Consider the following 21,528-nt stretch of genomic DNA (forward strand, 5'->3'; position numbering starts at 1 on the left):
CAGATACGCTGCATTTTTTTTTGAAAAGAATCCGACAGGTTAACCGCCGGTCTATATTGATAGAGAAGAAGTGAAAAAAAGGAAAAAAAAAAAAGCAGCCACACCACACACTGCACGGGTCGGCACGGGCCGCACGGCTACAACCACACGTTCTGCCCTGGCAGACCACTACCACAACAACCAGCCCCAACAACGCTGTATGTGCTGCCTGTAATGAACAAAGCCTATAGCTTGCAAGAACTTGACCAAAAGTAAAGTCGCCTCCATAAATTGGCGGTGAGAATTCGTTGGCAGACGATGTTGTAGTATGCTCATCCGTCGAAAGTTACACGGCACAAAAAATTGCATCCCCAACCAACACCAAACATCTGCACTGTGTACTGCTGGCCTTGCTCGCTCAGCAGGAGAGATCCTCCGCCGATCCTTTATATTTAAGTCGTTGCGCTGGACTGCTCGTCTCTGCATATAGCACAAACATAGCATTGCCGCCATTGCCAAGGACGACACGCGAGCATGAACAGCAAGGCGCGCGTCGTCTTTCTGCTCGCGCTGGTCGTCGGCGTCGCTCTAGCACTCGCCACCGCCGGCGGCACGGAGGCCGCGGCAGCCGGCGAGGGGCGGCGACGACGGCCGTATGGCGCGCGGCAGCAGCTGCTGATGGCCCCCGTGACGGCGACGTCGGCGGCGCTGGGTGTGGAGGCGCGCCGGCGCGTCCTCAGCAGCATCAGCTCGTCCTCGCTCGATCCTAACAGGGCGGCCTGCATCGGGTCGTGCCCGGCGGCCGGCGGGGCTTACACCGGCCGTGGCTGCAAGCAGGCGTACCAGTGTCGTGGTGGCTGAGCACGCGCACGTCTCGATCGTATATATATGTCCGTGTGCTTCTTACTAGCTACTCCGGCAACCTTACCCCATCTTATTTTAATTTGTCCATCCTTTTTACTTGTAAGAGTCCAGTTTTTTTTTTTTTTTGAGATCTTGTAAGAGTCAAGTCATGTGTGTGCCATTGAAGTGAAAACAAAAATCATATGGAATTGCGTACGTTTGTGTGTGCAATTATCTGTAAGGTAAAATTGCATAAAATTCATATAAGTCACTTAGAAGTTTGTCACTTAAAAGTTTGACATTCCCCCAGTAATTAAATTGAACTGTTGCATATGTTCGGATCCAAGTGCTAATAGTCAAAAGTGCATCCAAACGGGAGTGCTAGTGTGGTGAGCTAATAAACTTTAGCCAAGACTCAAAAACTTTAGCAAAGAAATAAGCACTAAATAGGTGCTAAAATTAAACACTCAATTTTAGCCCATCCAAACACACTCAGGTCAATTGTCGAAAACACATCGGTGCTTATTGCTGACCCTCACTACAGACATTTTCGGACGTTTCCAAAATAATGCCAAAACTCAATATGGCTTTGGAAAATATGCAATGTTGGAAATTGAGCAAAAATACAGATTACAAGTCACTATTGATCCGAGGTAAAAACACGTTGACCTATGAGAGCGCAAAATTCAGACTCACACAGATCAAAGGGCCTACCTACAGGGCAACCAGCTTATTAGGACAAGGGCCAATTCAACTCGGAATGGCAAGAGGACCCACAAGGCAGGCCCCCAGCCCAAGGTGGGGGGCGGTGGCGCCGAAATGGGCTCGACCAACCGGCCCAAGGCGAAACCGCCTTACATTTTTGACGTGGCACCTCCTGATTGGTCCCTGATGTTGGTTCAAGGAGGCTTGGCTGCAGCTCCTCACCGTGAAGACCCCTGGCTCCCTATAGAGCAAGTGTGTGTATGTGTGTGGTGGTAGTAGTGGTGGTGGGGGGGGTGGGGTGGGGGGGGGGGGGGGTTAAGAATGAGACACACCACAAGTTGAAGCTAAAGCTCATTCCCTGTCGTTTAGTTCCTTAGGCTAGTGGAGTTTAGGCTGAAGTAATTGTCTTCGGGTCCCCAAAGTTGCTCAGAAGTTTGGTATGGATCTATCTTACCCCGTTTATATAATTGAATATCCAATCAAGATTAGTTCATCAGCTTATCTATCATTATTAAACGCCGCCTTCTTTGCGGAAATATAAATGACGACCATGGAGTACTCCCGGGTAAAATGCTAAAGCGGTATTCTGTGCGTTTGTGGTTATTCGTATGTTACGAAATACCACCCCTTGGCGTTTGCAGGCACCGCTGTCTAGGAACACCCACTTAGTGGTGATGCTGGTAAACGCCAATAAGTATTTTTGGCGCTGTTGTCGGGGAAAGCATAGGTTAATAAATAGACAAAGTTATGAATAAAATCAAAATTAGTATTCAATGTTTAAACAGGCTAACTCGGCTTTATTTTCTCTTTCATGTCAAAATAGAGTAGTGTATGATTGGTTTGGATCTGCTGCAAAATTTCACTTAGAATCTGGAGTCACTTTTGAGAAGAGTTCGACCTTGCGTCGTACCTCCTTCAGATCTCACTCTCGGCAACCAAAATAGTTACCAAAGCATCATCTGCTTCTCAAACCATGGCCCAAAAGACACTCTGTGATTACTCTGCTCCTTCTGCTGCCAACGTTCCCGTTGGGCTCGTGGTTAGCATTGGAGGGGAGAATTTCGAGATCAAGGCAGGTCTTATTATGATGGTGCAGGCCGGCTCTTTCTGTGGCAAGGCAAATGAGGATGTCAGTGCTCATCTCCGGCAATTCTTGGAGCTCTACAGTACTTTTGTGATCAAGGGAGTCTCCCAGGATGCGATTCGACTCGATTGTTTTGTGGCAAGGCAAATGCGATCCGGTCCTCCAACCGATCTGACCGCTCCTGGATCGGTCTGACCGGTTAGACCCAAGTGCAGGTCTTCCTAGAGTCATATCTTCCTCACCCAGACTCCAGATTGGATGTTCTCTATATGTATTTCAATTGTCTCGACAAGATCTATGTAATGGTACAGTCCATATCAATTTGATAATGTTTTTCACATCGGTTTGATCGGTTTGTTTGACCAGTCTAACCTGTTTGCCCAGATTGTCCAGCAAACCTGAATTGTGCCAATTTTAGATGTCAACATGGTCACAATTCAGTTTAAGAAAAAAAATAAAAGTGCTCATCTATTTGTTCACACAAAATTAACGGTATCATGGACAAAGAACACATATTAGATATGTATGACCGATAGATTGTATTAACAGATTTACACTAATAGGAAAACTCCTAACTACCTGAAAACTAGTTTTTTCCCACTGCTGAACAGACAATAGGAAATAACAAATATAAGATGCTTGGTAATAATCCATAAAAAATTCTGACACCAACAAGATAGTAATCAATTTATTTTATAGCTATGCACAGAACTGTTTGCTTAACTCCAGATCTGAACATGCAGTAAGCTTACAGCACGATGCATGGATTTGTTCTTGACTCGATTCGTATCCGTTCCATTCCATGCGCTACAGAATGAAAACATAAACTTCTTAAGTCTAACTTTATTCTCTGCCATTCTCAGCTAGTCATCCGACATAAAGCTGGGCATCAGGACATGATGACGCTATTGGCCCCGACAGCGTCCCTGATCTTCCTTATCGTATTGCATAGCTGCTCTCCTGCATCGTCAAAGCTCCGGGCAGCAACACCGCCGGATGGGGAACTAGGCAACATTCCTAGGGATGCCACAGTAAGAAGCGCTCCTTCACCGTTGCTGTGGCCTATGGGGGCACTGCTGCAGGATCTCGCAGCGGTGCAGCGGGCCTTGCAGCCATGGCCGTCTGGGAGGATGGCAAATCCTGACGGCATGAGGAAAATGGAGTTGTCAGCGCCACCCATGATGCCGCGCATCACCTTCTCCTCAACAAGGCTGTACACAACCAGAGAGCCTGACGCGTCGGTGCTCGAGTGTTGCAAGATCAGCACGTTGCTGTTCCTTCCATGACTTCCATCAGCAACGACCTGCAATAAAAACAGAAATGATACTAGTCATAAGTTTGATGAAATCAAGAATCTCGATTACGATTTTATATACGAGTGACCATAAGTATTATTTAGGAGAAGATTGCTTCTAGTGAACTGCCCTAATCCTAATAATTGTATTCATAAATCAATGTTATAACAGTTTTGATCTCTTTCAGGTACTTCAAACTCTTACTATTTTTCTCAGAACAAAATTTTAGGAGCTGAGCAAATTTTAGGAAAATAGTGTGCATGCAGACTCACAGTGGGGCGGAGGATGGAGACGGAGTTGCCATGGAGGCGTGCAGATGTGGGGACATAGCTCACTTCCTCCACCAGGACCCCATTGACAAATTTATCCCACTCGCCACGGCGCTGCAAATTGCAGATATACTCGAACACACGCTGTGGCGGTGTACCGGGAAGCCGGACGGTAGTGGTGGCGCTGAGCACTGTGATTGCAGGCTCTCTGGGCATGATCTCAGCGCAATTCCATGTAACCATGCGCACGGCCGCGTCCACCCTCTCGGCGCCGGTGCCACTGCTGACACACCACTGGTCGACGACGTTGGTCGATGCCATGGTCACCGGCCCGGAGACGGCTGCATAGAAGGTCTCCTTCATCCGCAGGGCCAGCTCCAGGACTCCCCTTTTTCCTAGAGGCGATATGGCTGCCCCTGCAGGATTTACGGAACAAATGGATCACTAAAAGTTCAATACAAGTATAAATGCTCAGTCTTTTGTTTGATCTTCTCGTTTCTATGTTGACTTTTACTCTATTCGGCTTGTCCACTTTCAGGTTATTTTGGCTTATACTGCCTTATTCTCGCTCACAGAACGCTATTGAATTAGCCGAAATCAACCAGTTTTTTTACCAACCAAGCATTTCCTTTACCTGAGCTGCTGCTGCTGCTTGGAACATGGCTGGAACCGAGAACGGCCATGTACTCACACTGCCTCTGGAGCGATCTGAGCCAACGGCATGCACCATAGGCTTGCCCAGAACGGAAAAATTGCCTGAAGAGTTCTGGCACAGTGGCTTCAAGGTACTCCCCGTGCACAACCCATGTGACCTGGAATAATGTTTGAACAATTTGAAGGATAAGACAGGTTGCATACGGTCGAATTGTGAAGTGGAGCGTCTTAGCAGAAAACATGTATGACGAAAAACATAAACTATCTTTCACATCATAAACAAGTTGACAGAAAAGTTTAACTCATTTGATATACACCATATGCAGAGAATTACAGTTAAATACGATCGTTAGACTTCTGAAGTTAAAGACTTTGCAGAGAATTTGTATGATATATACTCTTAAATTTGAAGGGCTGCACAATTGAGCTACGCATACAATCGAATGATGTGAAATCACAGAATTTGAAGGGTTAGAAACTCGAATGTACATGATATAGACTCAAACTGAACTGTGAGAAAATTTCTGTGAAATCACAGATTTGCTAAAAAAATGGTACTACTTTTTTTTTGGAATTCATTCAATATACATTGAAATGTGAAATGATGCCACAAAATTAAGCTATAAAATCTCAAATTTAATAGTGAAATCAAATGCTGTGTGAAAATGTACCCTTTGGAGAAACTTGATATGGTGCATGTGAATCAGGTTACTTGATGCCACACATCCTACGATGGTCCAAACGTTTGATTGAATTGCGGTAGAGTACCTTGCAAAAGCCGCCACTCAAGTTCTCAATGAGGCAGCCGGACGGCAGCAACCTGTAGCCGGCGCAACTAGTTCCGCTGATTTCCTTTTCGTCTCCATTGTTGCCATCAACGGACACGTCTACCACAGCCCACTTCCTTTCCGCGATCATCTTGCTAAACCTCAGAAACTTGACGTTGCGGGACGGCAGGCGCGGCGATTGCACCCAGAACTCTACATCCATCTGTAAGTGTTAATTCCACGGAGTCAATTAAGTCCCAACACCTTAAATTAGGTGATTGATTGTGATCAATCAAAGTGAAGATAACATAGCGATGGATGAGATCTAGTATGAGTTCACCAGTTGAATGAGCCCATCGCGTGAAGAGGAAGTACTGCTGCTGGCGATGACATCAGTGGACCTCACATATGCAACGATATCAGGGAACATCTCAGACCACTGTGCCTGGGAAATTAAAATACAATGCACAGATTGTTAATTAAACACCTGAAAACAATGGCTGATTAGCTTTGCATATGGAATGCAACATGTGTAGCTTTAGAGCAGGTGAGTGTTGGTTACCACATCGGTAAGGATGCTAACGAGGTCCACGGCATCTCCTTTGATCATATCAGTCTCCCTTGTGGCCTCCACGATAAACCCCCGCGGGCAGAGCCCAAGTAGCCCTGGGAACGTATGGAAATCGTACTCCTGGACACTGAGCACCTCACCATCGATGGTCGGCATCCACATCGGTTGACCCTTCGTTGCCAACATGACAAACTCTTTCAAGGCACGTTCAGCGTGCGAGACAAGTGCTGCCTTGTTGGTTCTGCAATTATAGGTGAGTGGCATAGACTGATCAGGTCGCTCTGCCTCGCGGGTGTTGCTGTCCTGGTAAGCTTTGGCACGCAGCAACTCATCCTTTAGCCTTGCGTTTTCACTGAGCAGGCGCCGCTTCTCCGATGCTAGCTGGTCTGCCCCTGAAGGGTCACGACATCTGAAGCATGTTGGGTTCTGAATTAGTTGCTTGAGTTCAACATTCTCAGCACGCAGCTTGGTGTTTTCTTGTTGCATGTCCCTGATCTCGTTCCCACATGCCTTCAACTGCATATGCCAATGCAACGAAATTGAATTATTTTTCATCATTTTTCGTACGCACGTATATATTTAGCCTTAATTTGTGAACTTATTAGTGATACGCACAGAGCCAGAACAGCTAATTTTACTTACGCAAGATGTATGTAGACTTACCTTCATTGAGGAGCGCCGGTTCTGGAACCAGAATCTGACCTGACATTCCTCCAAACCAACTTTTCTGCCAAGTTCCTGACGCGCCCTAGGATCTGGGTGGGTACACACTTGGAACTTACTGCACACAAGAGTAGAACAAACATGATCTTATTATTATACATTCTTTCAACAAAATTGTCCAGTGATTTCATGATGATGGGAAGTGTGTCTTACGCTTCGAGTTCTTGAACCTGGTGCGCAGAGAAGCGTTTAGTGCGCTTGGATGGTGGTGTCCCTCTGTCAGGACGGCGATCCTCATCATCATCACTTTTGTGACTACTAGTGTCCACATGATGGTCCTCAGCTCCAAGGAGATCATCCAAGTCATATTCTACAGGCTGGTTCCATGCTGCATGGCTTCCCATGGTGAGGCCAAGACCTTGTTCATTGTTGTTGTTCAGCTGGTCCTCATTCTCCATAGTGACCTGGTATGAAAAAAATTACAAAGTAGAAAATATATCCAATGGGATAATGTAGAGGAAAAGGGTGTTTGGACCAAATCTTAGGGTGGGCCGGGGCCCACCCAGCCCACCCCTAGATCCGCCCCTGGGCCATGTGCATCTAAAATAATAAGGTACCTTTCCTCAAAATTCGTTTTCTTTTCCTAAAAATATGTTGCAAAATCGTTTCAACATATTGGTTTTATGATCTGAAGCACAAAACAAAAATATTCACCATGATTTAGAAAATAAATTCTAAAATTAATAGTCTCTACAACTAGCCATGTGAATTCACTGGTTTAAGGGAAGTGTGTAAAATACTTCACATCATTACCGGTGAAGAAGGGAATATGGACGAGATGCAAGAAGCAAGGATGTTTAAGGACAAAAACCAAACAGTTAGAATTAATTATATACCTTTGATTGAAGCTGTTCCTGTTGACACAAGAATGCCGTTGAATGGCTGGGATGTAGTGGTGTTTTCCAACAGATAGCAGTATTAACTTGGTTGGGATAATTGCTGATGTAACAATGCCTCTGGCTGTGAGAATGACCTAGCCGCCCATTCAATTTAGGCTATGAGAAGTTAAGGATTTCTGGTATAAATAACAGGAGATTGGCCGGGGTGATAATGAGTAGAAAGCCAGGGTGGGTATAAACATGAAGGGATAATGAGCTGGTATAAAAAATGTATCTGTATATACTTGGAGTACATTAATTTCTACTGCTAAATAATGCATTGAATTCCTGCCTCTGATCCTTTCTGTACGTTTCTCTCTTTGTCTAGTTCATTATGGTTTGCTCCGTTTCTCATGTAGTACTGTTTTTTATTGCATTTAATTCATACCATACTAAACCAGGATCTGTTTGGCATTGTTTAAACCATGCTATCGTTAAGCATGAAATGAAAATATAATAAGTTACTTTCTTTATTAACTTTATCTGTTTTTTTTATGAAACAGGAGGGGGGTTCCCCTACTGGTTATATATATTAAAATAGAAAATACACACAGTTTTTACATCCTGAGTTACGAGACAAAAAAGAAACAAAGAAAATCAGAGAAATTACAAATGGTTGTTTATCCATTCTTGGAACTGTTCTTTGATTGAGTTCTTTGCTCTATGCGTAGCTAGAGCCAACTCTTTCTTGAGAATTCCTTGACCACCTTGCACAGAAGGGGTAAGTTGTCGAAAGATGAAGTCATTGCGTGACATCCAAATGCCCCAGCATCCCAAGATTATGATCTCCATGAAAAAAGGGATGTTGAGTTGTCGTCTGAAAGAAGAGACCACTTGCAAGTGTTCTTGGAATACCGGCACCAGGAGGCCCAAGGATGCCCAGAACTGCGTGGCAAAAGGACAGGTCAAAAACAGATGCTCAAGAGTTTCCCTTGAGTGTTGGTTGCAGAGGACACACTCATGGGATTGGAGAATCATCCCTTTCCTTTCCAATAAATCTCTTGTACTCAACTGATCTTTTAGAATGAGAGTTATATAAGAACCATTGATGCTCTGTAGACAGATATCCCCATTATAAAATGCTGAACAAAGAGCATAGAAATCTTCCTTAATGATAGGCCAGGCTTTCTTAATAAAATCAGTGTTAAAGCCATCTGGACCTGGGGACTTGTCAGTTGGCATATTTTGAACAACTAAGTCAATTTCCTCATGTGAAAAAGCTCTTCCAAGAAGCCCAGAAGGTCTGAAGCAGTCAACAGATCATCTAAATTCAAATGCATACCCTGAAATTCAGTTGTACTGAGACGATCTTTAAATGCTTCCCAAAGAATGTTTGCTTTTTCTGAATGACTAGATTTTGGAATTCCAGCATTGTCATGAAGAGTAGTGATAAGATTCCTTCTACTCCTTAATGTGGCATTTGCATGAAAGAATTTAGTACCTTCATCCCCAAATTTGACCCACTTGATAGTGCCTCTTTGTTTCCAATAAATTATTTGCTGCCTAAGAAGACTAAGCAGCTTGTCCTCTAAGATATGCTTGAAATTCCATTCCTCAATTGTAAGATCCCTATGAAACTCCACAAGCTGAATGAGCCAGAGAACTAATTTGACATTTTCAATATTGCCTTTTAAGCTGGAGAGTTGTACCTGCCATGCTTTAAGTACCCTTCTCAAATTTTTAAATTTGGCAGAGATAACTTTTGCTACATCAGACTGCTGAGTGGGGATACTCCAACCATGTCGTACTACATCCATGAATACTTCATGTTCCATCCAGTAATTCTCGAAACGAAAATTTTTCCCTTTGGGTATGTTGGTGGCAATGTTGACCACACATGGAACATGATCAGGAGTTTCCATAAGCATAGTTGAAACTGTTGTGTTAGGATAAGTGAGAGTCCAACTGCTTGATGTGAAAAACCAATCTAATCATTCTAGAAGTGGTTCAAGTTGTTTATTTGTCCATGTAAATTGTTGACGTAGAAGAGGCAGCTCCACAATGCCTAATGCACTGATAGCTTCATTGAACAAAAGCATTTGATTTATATCACCTCCAGGCTTGTTCCTGTTGGCTGGGCTTCTCATCAGATTAAAGTCTCCTACAAGGAGCCAATCTACCTCTTCAGGCATAGCAATATTTTTCAACCAGTCCACAAAAGAAAGCTTGCCCTCATCAGTGCATGGCCCATAAATATTTGTAAGCAGCCATTCAGCATTATTGTGGAGGGAACGAAAGTCCACCGAAAGGGAAAAGGAGTTATGAAAAGCAAGGTGTCCTTCAAAATAAGCTGATTTCCAAATGGTGATCAAACCACCCGAGGCCCCACAGAAGGGAGAAACTCAAAAGCGTCAAATGCAGGGGGGCAGAAATTTTTGATATACTGCAGGTCAAAAGATTCCCTCTTTGTTTCCTAAAGGCAAACAATATCACAGCCACTTTCCACAATTTTATCTCTGATAGAATCCCATTTGTTGACAGAATTAATCCCTCTAACATTCCAGCACAAGATTTTCCAACTTTTGATATTTCTGATGTGAGCCATTAAGCAACCAAGCGATTAAAAAAGAAGTAGAACATGATTAACATGAGTACTAGAGACACACTTGAAAATAGAAGTATCAGTGCCAAGCAACTTATTACAAATGAAACAAAGACAGACCGACAGAGAGCAGAGAAGATAAAGGCAAAAGCTACTCTGCTAAGAACACCACCACATTCACTTTCTGGATTTTTTCTTGTCAGGCTTAGATGCATCATCACTCTTGTCTTGTGGTTTTTTGAGCTTCTTCCCACCAGGAGCAGAGGCCTTCTTTTTCTTGAGGAGAGCTTCATCAGACAGTTTGTTGGGGTCAATTTTACAGAAAGTTGCACCCAGATTTTTGATGTCATTTGCAGAGATTGTAGGAGGTTTGACAGAGCAAGCAACACAATCCTTTTCTGAACATGATGGATCTTTGTAACCTTTGTTTATATTCTTTCTGCGAGCACTTCTTCTCAGACCTGGGTCATTAGCAGTGAGCTTCAGCTTGCCTGACTGTGCCAAAACAGCTTTGGACCAAGGGCCCAAATGTTGCTGATCTGGAGGTGACTTGACAGGAGAGGGGGATTTGTGTTCAGTGGACTTAGCAGCCTCAGCAGTGTTGTCATTCTGTGAGATCAGGTCTTCAAAGAGATCAAAGTTGATAGAGTCCTCCATACAAGAACTAGCAGTTTTGGTGGGACAATTATGTGGCAGGGCAAAAGGTCTTGCATCAGTTAAAGAACTGGAAAAGATATCCCAAGCTGAGGATTCCAAGAATTTCTTTGCCCACATAAAGTTACCAGGGTTGAGGAGCAATGCAGTGAAAAAAGGACTCCACTGCAGGGGTATCTGAATTGCTGGAGCCCTAGGCCCAGGAGCAAAATTTCTGGCCCATTGTCTGATGAGTTCAGAAGAAGCAGCCTGCATAGTGTTTTGGGCTGAAGCAAAAGCAGGATCCACAACAGGAAAGAAGGTCTCTACAAAGCCCAATTGCATGTTGCCATTGTCAATAACATCAATCTGAGGCTGGTTTGGATTTGGGAGTGGGTCCCTAAGTAGTTCATCCTCATGGATTTCATCAGGAATAAGTTGGAGGGGGACATCTCCATCCATTGGTATAAAAACATTCACCTCAATATCATTGTTTAAGTTGAGCAGAGGGTGATCAGCTAAATTTCCTTCAGAATTATCAGATTGATCATCTTCTAAAATTATTTGTTCCTCTTGAACCTGAGCCATCTCTTCTTCCATGGCATCAGCAGCTTGAATAAGATCCTCTATGCCCCCTAAGTCATCATCCAATGGCTGATTCAGATCCAAATCAACCCCACATACATTCCCATCATTATGATTGACAAGATCATTGAGCTCAAGAAAAGGCTCTCCTTGTATAGGGACTTGCACTAGATTGGCAGCCTCCGCTGCATCAACCGGGCCATTAACTTCATCTTCATTGTCCTGACCATTGTCAGGCCCGAGACCCCATTCAGCAGCAGCTGGGGCGTTAGGAGCATTTGCTGGGTCATGGGGTGGAGGAGGGGCATTCCCTGGCTGACCATACCCAAAAATATCAAAGAGCCCTGGATTGAAATCATCATTATTATCAGGAGGGATATCTTCATCTTGTGGTTATTGGCCAAGAATTCTGGTCTGAATAATCTCACACTAACAAGACCATGATTCTCCTTCAAATCCTTCCCCATCAAAACAGACCATGAACCAAGGAATTTCTTCAAAATTGATTACTCTTGCTTTGACTAGCACACGAGCAAGATTGTTGGGATCTTCTTCCCAGGCCACTAATTTACCATAATCTGCTAAAGCTTTTTCTACATGCTTCTATGACCAGTAATCCACATTGAAACCCAAGAACATAAGCCATACTTCATGGTTAAATGTGACTGACCTATGGTTCCAACCATCATTGTGAGGAGCAAAAGACACACGAATATCACCAAAAGTATGAGGACTCCCATGAATCAGAGCATCTCTATCATGGAAAAAGTTGAACCTGACATATGCTTGGCCGAAAGGACATGGTTGGATGGAACGAAAGCTAATTCATTTTTCATCCCTCAGAAAGTCCTCTAGAACATGACGAATGCCCCAAAAAGATACCTGCTGGTTCGGCAGTGGGTCGATTGTCACAATGGCAAGATCACTGTTCCTTGTCGCCAGGGGTCCCATCACCACACGAGACATCAGCTTACGACCCTCAATCTGCACACGCTAAAAACCCCTAGGGATAAAGGGAGAGGGATCAACAAGGCGGAATGCCATGGCGGAGCTTTCCACCGATGGAGCAGAGTTTACTGTAGCTAGGTGTGGGGTTTTCTTGGTTGCGCGATCATGGAAAGATGGGGAGGAATGGGTTGTGGAAGGGGCAGAGCAAAGAGGAAGGCCAAGATTAAGGTCAATGTCAAGCGTATTCTCGCTCTGCGTGGGCTGATGATCCGGGAGAATCACCGACGAGGGCGAGGAAGAAGGAAACACACCAGCTTGAGCAGAAGGGGGGATTTCTTTCCAAGGGACTATAATTGGGGATGCAGGGGCGACCTTGGTGAGAACCTGGGATAATTGCCCAAAGGAGCTGAACACCGGGGCCAACTGCAGATTGGGTCCATCAGTCATACGCAGTTGGGGCTGGAACCAGTGAGAAAGAGGTAACCGTGACCAGTCCCCTGCACAAGGTTGGAAGGTGGAGGGACATTCCATGGAAAGGCCCGGGAAACGAGGCGGGAACCCACAAGAGCTGGCAACATGACCGAGCCGTAAACACGCATTGCAGCGGACACTGAAGGTGCAGTTGGGCCTAAGATGCGAGAAGGAGAGGCAGCGAGAGCAATTTGCACGGCCCAAACTAGAGTGTCTGGGGCCCAGAGGCACACTATTAGAGCCCATTAAAGGAGGGGGATTTGAATTTGCAGACCTTAAGTTAAGGTCTAGATTAATTGCCTGATTATTGATCGAGAGAAGACCCGTGGATGTAGCGCGAAATCTAGGGGAGATATGATTGGAGTTGACTGTGTTCTTCGCATAAGCCAGAAAACGAAGCCTGGAAAAAACAGAACGTGGAGCAAGATCTTTCAAGATCCGAGAAAACACATTTTTAGCAGGGATCTCCATGTTGGCTGCCTTGTTAAGATCAGGAATGCGAGTTTTCACCACATCAACGAAAGACCGTTGGGTTGATTTTTTACTCTTGACTTGTACCCAGTCATACTGTGGGCGAGAGTCTTTGATGGAATTGGATTTGGCAAGATCAAAACCCAATTTGTTCCAAAGGTGGAAGAAAACTCGGAAAGAGGAATTAGAGAACGAAGACAGATGATAAACTTCAAGGCCAACCGATCTCGAGAAGACCGTGAATTTAAATATACGTTCCTCCACCTCAACGACTGCAAAGAGTGAGGCATCACCACCCAAAATGAATTGGAGAGCTGACGAGACTGATTTAGGGGTCAGCCAAAAATCAGCACGGCTAAAGGATGCTAAGAGCCAAAAACTCTTGGCATCATCGGGTTGAGGTGAAACTACTGGCACACCAAATTTAGCACGAATATTGGAGGCGAAAAGGAGACCAGGAGACGATGAAGAAGTGGAGAAATCCATGGAGAAAAAAGGGAAGGAGCGCGAGGGATGAGCGAGATGAACTGACCAGCAGGAGATTAACGAGGGAGAAGGATCACCAGGAAGAGCCGACCATTGCCGCCCCCCCTCGCTTGGTCGTGGGGGTCAGCCTGAGCATTTTTTTTACATTAGTAAACCACATCACAACATTTGTCTTGCTCTATGTACGAGTTCTCCTTACTATTTTTGGTGGTGGAAGGTACCCTCCGGCACGGAGAGGCACCACAAAAGTAAAAATGAAGCACTATGACGATACGAGAATCAATATGACGCCTTCGGCAATCACTGTGATGCTCAATATCTCTGTATTCAATATCCCATCAACTATAGTTATAGGGGTATTTATAAAGGGATCCAACGATAATTACACCTTTATGCCCCTCGACAGGCATATCCCTTGAATATTCTAGGGGTGCATGGTAATTTCCTCTTTGGAATCTCTTTACAGCTCAGTGCTTCTGGTCCGTGCCTGACCCAGGGGAAGGGGGGCCTTCATTCAGTAGTGGAAATCAATGCATTCGTGACAAACAGTTTTCGTCACTATAGGGCCAAAATCCGTCATAAAGAAAGTTTTGTGGTGAAATTTGATACGTCGTGAAAGCCGCGTCAAGTTTGTTCCACCATGACGGAATGCGCAAAACATCACAAAACTAGTTTTTCCTGTGATGAAGAAACATCCGTCACCGAACCCTTTTTGCTTTGGCGATGCGTCCCAAGAACGTCGCCGGACATCCAGATCCATGTGTCCCTGTCAACACCATCAACGCCGTCAATGCCATTAGGTGTCGTGCCGGCAACACATTTCGCCGACGGACGGACATGAGGCGGGCTACCAGAAGGGCACGTGTCCACCGGTCAGGAGCCTCCTAGTTCGGCCACCTGTCACTTTCCTGCTTGTCCACTTGTCACTTGAGTGTTCGGTCACCTGTATCCTCCAAATTATAACACGTGTCTTCTGCTTACTTGCCCACGTGGCACTAAACAGTGTTGCCACATGTTGCTGCCTGGTTTTGACACGTGCCTTCGTCACACATGTCCACGTGGCCCTGCTGTGCTTCACCCTGTTTCGCCACTAGTCTGTGACCCGTGTCGCCTCCGTACTTGTCCACGTGCTGCCAGTTGGTTGTGACACATGTCGGCACCTGGTATGGATGCGCGATGTCTCTGTATACGTCCACGTGCCACTTTCTTATTGTGCCTTTTGTCATCTTCCTGTTTGTCAACATGTCGCTTTTTCGTTCTGCCACGTGCGCCTTTCTGATAGTGACACATGGCGTCGACGTGGCAAATTTCTGTTCGGCCTCATGTCGCCTCTAGGTTCCGACACGAGTTATATTCCTATAGGGCCATGTGTCCTCTCTATGTGTCGTGTCCGGTTTACACGTGTCCATTTTTTTGGACCACACATCTATGTCTCATTCTCGTGAATGTCTGTTTCGAACCACCACGTGTCCGACACCTAGATGTTAAATCTGTCCTTTGGGACTATTACATATCGGCATTCATATAAATTCATTTCATCACAGAACTAATGAAACAATGTTATTATTCTGAGAAATTAGCATTATTATTCAGAGGAAGCAAACCACAATCAATTATGTTACAACCAAATGAGCTAGAGACAACCAAATCAACTCGAGACAACCAAATAAGCTCATCAGATCAACACAACAAGGTTCACGTTCAAGACACACAGAATCAGGGCTGATAAGATATACTAGAGGTGATGACGTGCTAGAATTTGTGAAGCATGAGATGGCTATCCTGTTCTTGCTTCTTGAGCTCATCAAACAGGCTTGCAGTTCTTTCCAACACTTCCTCTACTACTTTAGTCTTCTTCTTTATTTCTTCTTGGTGTTCATGGAGCACAGCTGAACTTTGTTTTTGAGTATTAAGTTCTTTATTCCCCTCAGTAATAGAGATGGGCATCCTTCTCCCCATAGCTTTGGTCATCTTGTCAAGCAAAACTCCCGTGGTTGCCTTCCTTCAGCCACCTCTTTGTGGAGGTACTACAGTGATTTCATTCAAATTCCTATTATTCATCAAATTAAAAATCATAAGCTCTAAAACACTTGAGTGAAACATAACAACCAACCTTTAGAGCTAGAACCAGTCTGCCTAGAGTCGGTATTCCATCCAGTATTGGTTTTGTTGACACCATTAGCGTCATCTGGATTGTTCAAGTTCTCATGACAGCTACTGTTGTCTGCAGCTATTGCCAATTCTTCCTGCACAATATTTTCACCTCCACTACTATTTTCTAAACTGGGTGAAAATTGTTCAGGCACATGTTGTTGACGTACTGATGATGATTGTATTACCTGTGTTGAAGCTGCAGGAACGATTGACCTCTTCCTCTTCGATTGCGTACCTCCTGACGGCATGGCAGCACCTCTTGTCCTCCTTCCACTGACCTTACTAGGAATCTGTACACTTCAAAAGGGAGAATTCGCAAGCATTTGATAAAACAAGCAAGAGAAAACTTGTGCGGCTTCTAAGGATTGAAAGTCCGTGAAGGGGTAGCAGATCCGGTGAGCCTGCCATCATTGATGTTGTAGCAGAAGCAGTGTGACGGGATTCATCGAAGGGGTGGAAGATCCAGTGAGCCGGCTGTGGTCGACATTGTAGCAGATCTAGTGCGATGGGATTCGTCGAAGGGGTAGCAGATCCGATGCGCCGCCTATCGTTGACGTTTTAGCAGATCCGGTGCGATGAGCATCGTTGAAGGGGACGTAGCTCTGATGCGCTCAGCGTCATCGACGAGGTGACAGCTCTTAGATACCAAATTTGGACCGTCAATTCCTGCATAAATGCATAAAATGTGAACATCAACCTAGTGGTAGAGGTTTATTAATAACTATTTTCACAAGTGCTGGTAAATATTTTTATGCAGGTGAAATAAGGTAGAAAAATACACCTCAAGAGCAATGAAAACACACTCCTCAATCCAAGGCAAATGGCGTCGACCAATCAGGCATAGGCACACAGATTGGAGGGCCCAAAAACACATGCAACTGACTTAGGACAGCGTGGAAGCATGCATAACCGACCTAGGAACCTACCAAGCAACCCCTGGACAAAATTGGGCCAGTTCGGGGCGAAAACCCAGTTGGCCGACCACCCCAGTCGGCCGACCAAAGGTCGGCACAACCGACCTTCAATTTTTGACGTGGCAGCTTCTCATTCGCTCACAATGTCGGTTCCAGGTGACTCCAATGCATTCCCTGGCCGAAAGCACCATGTGCCCCCTCTATAAATATGAGGGGAGGGGCTCCAAAAGAAGACATCCATCAGGTGATCAACTCCCTCAAGAGTGGCTTAGAGCCTTGCTTAGTTAGTGATCTAGAGTAGGGAGACGGTAGAGGTACTCAGGACGGGCACCGGTCTTCGGCGCTTTTCTCCATTTTGTACCTCTATGAGAGTGAGAGAGTAGTTCGGGAGAAGTGCCGGGGTGTCGGCACTCTTCTCCAAGCTTGTACCTCTACGGATGTTGCTAAATTCTTCGGGTTTAAGTAAGCATTCATGGTTTCTATCTCTAGTATTGTACTTAGTATAGTTGATGCTAGTAGTGCTTGTAGTTGAGTGAGATCTATTCTCTTACTCGCGGGTTCATCGCTCCATATTCATACGGAGTGCTGTAGTTTGCTACAGGTCGACATATGTAGTTAGACTGCAGTAGTAATCAATAGCGTAGGTATAGTGTCTAGACTATGGGTTATCCTCCGTTTGCCTTATATCCCACAGTTTGTTAGAGGTTGGCCGTAGGTGTTGACAGTCATATTGGTCCTTTGCAATCCTCCACGTTCGGATATAGCATAGATCCATTGACCGGAGTCGACTGGCAGACCAGTTGTAAGCCGGTGCCCGAAGCGAGTATTGTGCCCGAGAGATTGACCTTTAACTCAGCTATAGTGTTGTCTTAGAAATCCTCTCTAACCTTCTACCTATCTTGGTGTGTCCTTGGACCGACTAGAATAGAAGAGAGTGCACACACATTCCCTGTGGATTCAATAACTCTTGGAATACTTTAAGGTGAAAGCTACAACGGTATCCGTGCGCTTGCATATTTATTCATGACGCTAAATTACCCAACACAACTTCAGGTCGGTGGCCTTCGGTGGAGGTGAGGGGTAGAGAGGAAAGGCGAGAGGTGGAGGACTGGAGGGGAATGGCGCAACTGTTCCAAGTGCTAGAAAAGGGAGCCATGGATATGGAGAGCTGGAGAAGATTCTCACAAATACCCTAGAGAGATGGGGTAGCAGGGGCCGGTGGGCCTTTTGCCCGAGGGTAGGAGGGACATTTTGCGCAATTGCTTTCGGCTTCGTCGGTGGCGCCTGGTAAAATTCGAAACCGTGGTGTGGGTGTCGAACTGACCAATGGACCCCACACGTCGGTGTTAGTGGAATCCCTTTATGAATGCTGCGACCATTTGTTAGAAACATAACTCTTTCTCTTTATTATATCCAATTTGAAATTTTGATTAGCCTTTCTCCCTCGTAAATCCTCGAAATTATTTGATTCTTTTTGTAAATTGCATCTAAAATCAAGGTCTTTTACGATGCAAACACACTCTTTTTTTTTTGAAATTGCCATTGTTCTTCTAGTCAAGCTCTAAAGCCGATGCTAGGAATGTGGAAACAACACCTAATCGTTATATTTTCCTTCAACAAATAACCAACTCCCATGGCAATAAGGGCTACAACAAACAAACTGAAGAAAATCATAGCTTGGGTTAATCTCTCAACTTTTGCTTTCAATTCATTGCTCTTCACGAAACCGTCATAGAGGGATCTCATGGCATCAGGGTTCCCAGCACCATGGATCTGCTCCATGGACTGGACTTCTTGAATCCCATCTTCATCATCTAACTGTAACTGGACCTTGTTTGCTTTAATCACCGCTGTAGCACTTCACCTTGGAGTATTCCAGGGCATTGTAATTTCCTCAGGGAAGCACTATGGTAAAGAGTATCAAAGAATCGAATGACAAACTCTACTAGAGATATCAACTAACTAATTAAGTGGGGGGGTAAGCTTGAAGATAAGATAAGATAATGGCCAGCGATGACCGTCTAACACAGGAGACTCTAATCCTTAGAGTGGTAAGCGGCTACGAGGACAACGAGCGAGAAAGATTCCTAAAATACTTCTAAACTATCAAGCTAGCCTCTCTAGACTAAACCTTGATTCTAACTAGTTATCGGGAACCTAGAGCTTACTTCGGCGGCTGGAAGAGGAAGGACTTCAGAAAGAGGTGAGATGGGAGTCCAATGGCAACCTGCAACTACTGCTATGAAAGCACCCGAATGTGGTGGACTACAAAGGATGGACAGGGTTGTCACCACATCCGCCTACCACAACGGTACCATAGGGTGGAACACACTTTCTAGCTAACACTGAGCTCAGACACCACTTCCATGCTCGGTGTTAGGATTTCTCTTGTCATGAACAAGAGAAATCCCTCTCAACCTAGGGAACTGACTTGAGCTCCCTAGTTCGGACGAGAAAACCCGTAAGGTAAGATCCCGATAAACAAGAAAGATACAAAGCCTAAGCTAGAGGAATTACTTTCGCACACAAGCAAGATAACTCGAGAAGACAAATAAATGCGGAAAGTAAAGCTGACTCGAAAAAAATAAAGGAGATAACTTATATTGGTAAATGTCAAAGGAAAAGATACAAGAGCTTATAGTCAACTTCAGATGATGACTCTGGAATCCCGAGACAAGCTCAACTCGACTCTAACTCCCTGACTACCTAACCTACTCTAGAAAGTAAATGTGAGAAGAGAGAACTCCTTTGGTGTGTGTTGAGAGTGAGGGTGTTGCTCTCTATTTATAGTGTACCAAAGTCGGTACGAGGCGGGCGCATGTGTTGTAAGCAAGAGGGTCAGTTGATGTAGCTTCCATGCAAAGATGAGCTCAAGACGCAGCAAAATAGGGCCGTCCGACCTCTCCTTGGCCGGCCGGCCTGGGATTTTTGCCATTTGGCGCCGACCTTCTCGTGGATGCTCCTGATCTTCTCTAGATGATGGTGGATGGTTGCTTCGGTTTAAAGCTGAAATTTGTAGGCCGGCCGACCTCTCCTAGGCCGGCCGGCCTGGGTTCAGCATGTCTCGTCCCTCCATTTCACCGACTTCTTGATCAATGTGTGTATGAAGTCCAGAGAGGCGGTTTCGGGTCAAAAGATCAGGATAAATGCTGCAGGTGGGTCCTTCAATCAATGTGCTTGGCCTTTTGGTCCATTTGATCAAACCAACTTGCAATCCATAGTTTAGAGGCTTTGTAAACGTGTCACATAGATCTTGTATCAAAGATGGTGCACACTTAGTTGAGGTGTCAGGCCGACCAGCCTAGGTGAGGCCGGTCGGCCTGGGCTTTTCCCAGTTTTGGCTCATTTTTGGTACGTTAGTTCCGGCAACCACAACTCATCCAAAACTTATTACACTTGCTAGAAATAAGTAAAATATGTATGGAACATGGTGTAAAGCTCATGTTATTCCAGAGAAATTGACGGTCGAAATGGGAAATAATGGTTATTGACAGACAAGCAGAGTAGCGGCAGTGAGGCGGAATTGGCTCGGGTCCGGGCTCTCGGGTTGTCCTAAAGGATAAGGCAGGGACAAAAGGGTCATTTGTCATGGGATATGGCGAGACACGTCAACAACCTAGTATTGAAAGCATGATGATGCATAACCTGAATGGATGGAAATTACTTACATGCCCCTAAGCATCTCCCCCTTCCTCCCTTTGTTCCCCAACTTCCCTGAATGGATGGAAACAAGGCGAGTTGTATGGTCCTCATCGAGGTAAACAACAAATCCGGCTCCGACTCCGGCATGGGTTTCACTCGTGCCGGCGGCCGATCTGACGACGGCCTTGCCGAGAAGAATCCCAAACTTGCACTTGGTGGAGCCAACCAAGTGGCCCCACGGTCTCGCACCGATGTCGAAGGAGATCTCCATGGCCTCCCCGGCGGCCAAACGCCCCCGTGGTAGCCCACGGAAGGATAAGTCGGCCTCCTCAGCCTCGCCGGCGGTCAAGCGCCCCCGTGGGTGCTCGCTGAAGGCTGCATCGCCCTCCTCGGCCTCGCCGGTGGTCAAGTGCCCCCGTGGGCACTCGTGGAAGGCTGCGTTGCCTTCCTCGGCCCCGCCAGCAGTCAAGTACCCCCGTGGGCACACGCGGAAGGCTGTGTCGACCTCCTTGGCCTCGCCGGCAGTCAAGCGTCCCCGCGGCGCCCAAGCCAAAGGCGCCCTGCACGGCCTCATCGCCGGGAAAGTGACCCCACAGAGCTCTGTCGAGGGCCTCACGCCGCCTAAATGGCACCGCAGCAGGCTACCGAAGAAGGTGGCATCTGGGGTCCCGAGGCTGGCATCCTGCGACTATATCTCCTCCAACGATGATAACTCATCCGTCTCCTTTGACGAACTAGAGTTCATGAGGAAGTACATGAATCAAATGGGTGATGAACTGTACGAGAAGAGCAAGATACTTGCAAAAGCGCAAGCCAAGATTGCTGCACTTGAAGATGAAGTTGAGATTTGGAAATCGAGAGCAAAAAAAAAAGGAGTGCACTTGTGAAAATGCATAACAAAAATATGTAGTTCT

General features: G+C 45.6%; 2 protein-coding genes across 2 annotated transcripts; one reads left to right on the plus strand and one right to left on the minus strand.

Moving 5' to 3' along the window:
* The first annotated feature begins 243 nt into the window (after positions 1-243).
* Positions 244-1,108, plus strand: LOC120642969. Its single transcript, XM_039919521.1, has one exon. The coding sequence runs from the start codon at positions 514-516 to the stop codon at positions 838-840; it is 327 nt and encodes a 108-aa protein (XP_039775455.1). The 5' UTR covers positions 244-513; the 3' UTR covers positions 841-1,108.
* Positions 1,109-3,500: 2,392 nt separating this feature from the next.
* On the minus strand, positions 3,501-7,288 carry LOC120640055 (homeobox-leucine zipper protein ROC7-like). The gene is made up of 8 exons (XM_039915947.1): positions 7,044-7,288; positions 6,831-6,948; positions 6,159-6,683; positions 5,937-6,041; positions 5,598-5,819; positions 4,810-4,987; positions 4,179-4,591; positions 3,501-3,914 (listed from the first exon to the last, which is right to left on the minus strand). The coding sequence occupies exons 1-8, from the start codon at positions 7,286-7,288 to the stop codon at positions 3,501-3,503; spliced, it is 2,220 nt and encodes a 739-aa protein (XP_039771881.1).
* Between the last annotated feature and the right edge of the window lie 14,240 nt (positions 7,289-21,528).

The sequence above is a fragment of the Panicum virgatum genome, chromosome 7K (genome assembly GCF_016808335.1).
Source record: "Panicum virgatum strain AP13 chromosome 7K, P.virgatum_v5, whole genome shotgun sequence".
NCBI classification, from domain to species: Eukaryota; Viridiplantae; Streptophyta; class Magnoliopsida; order Poales; family Poaceae; genus Panicum; species Panicum virgatum.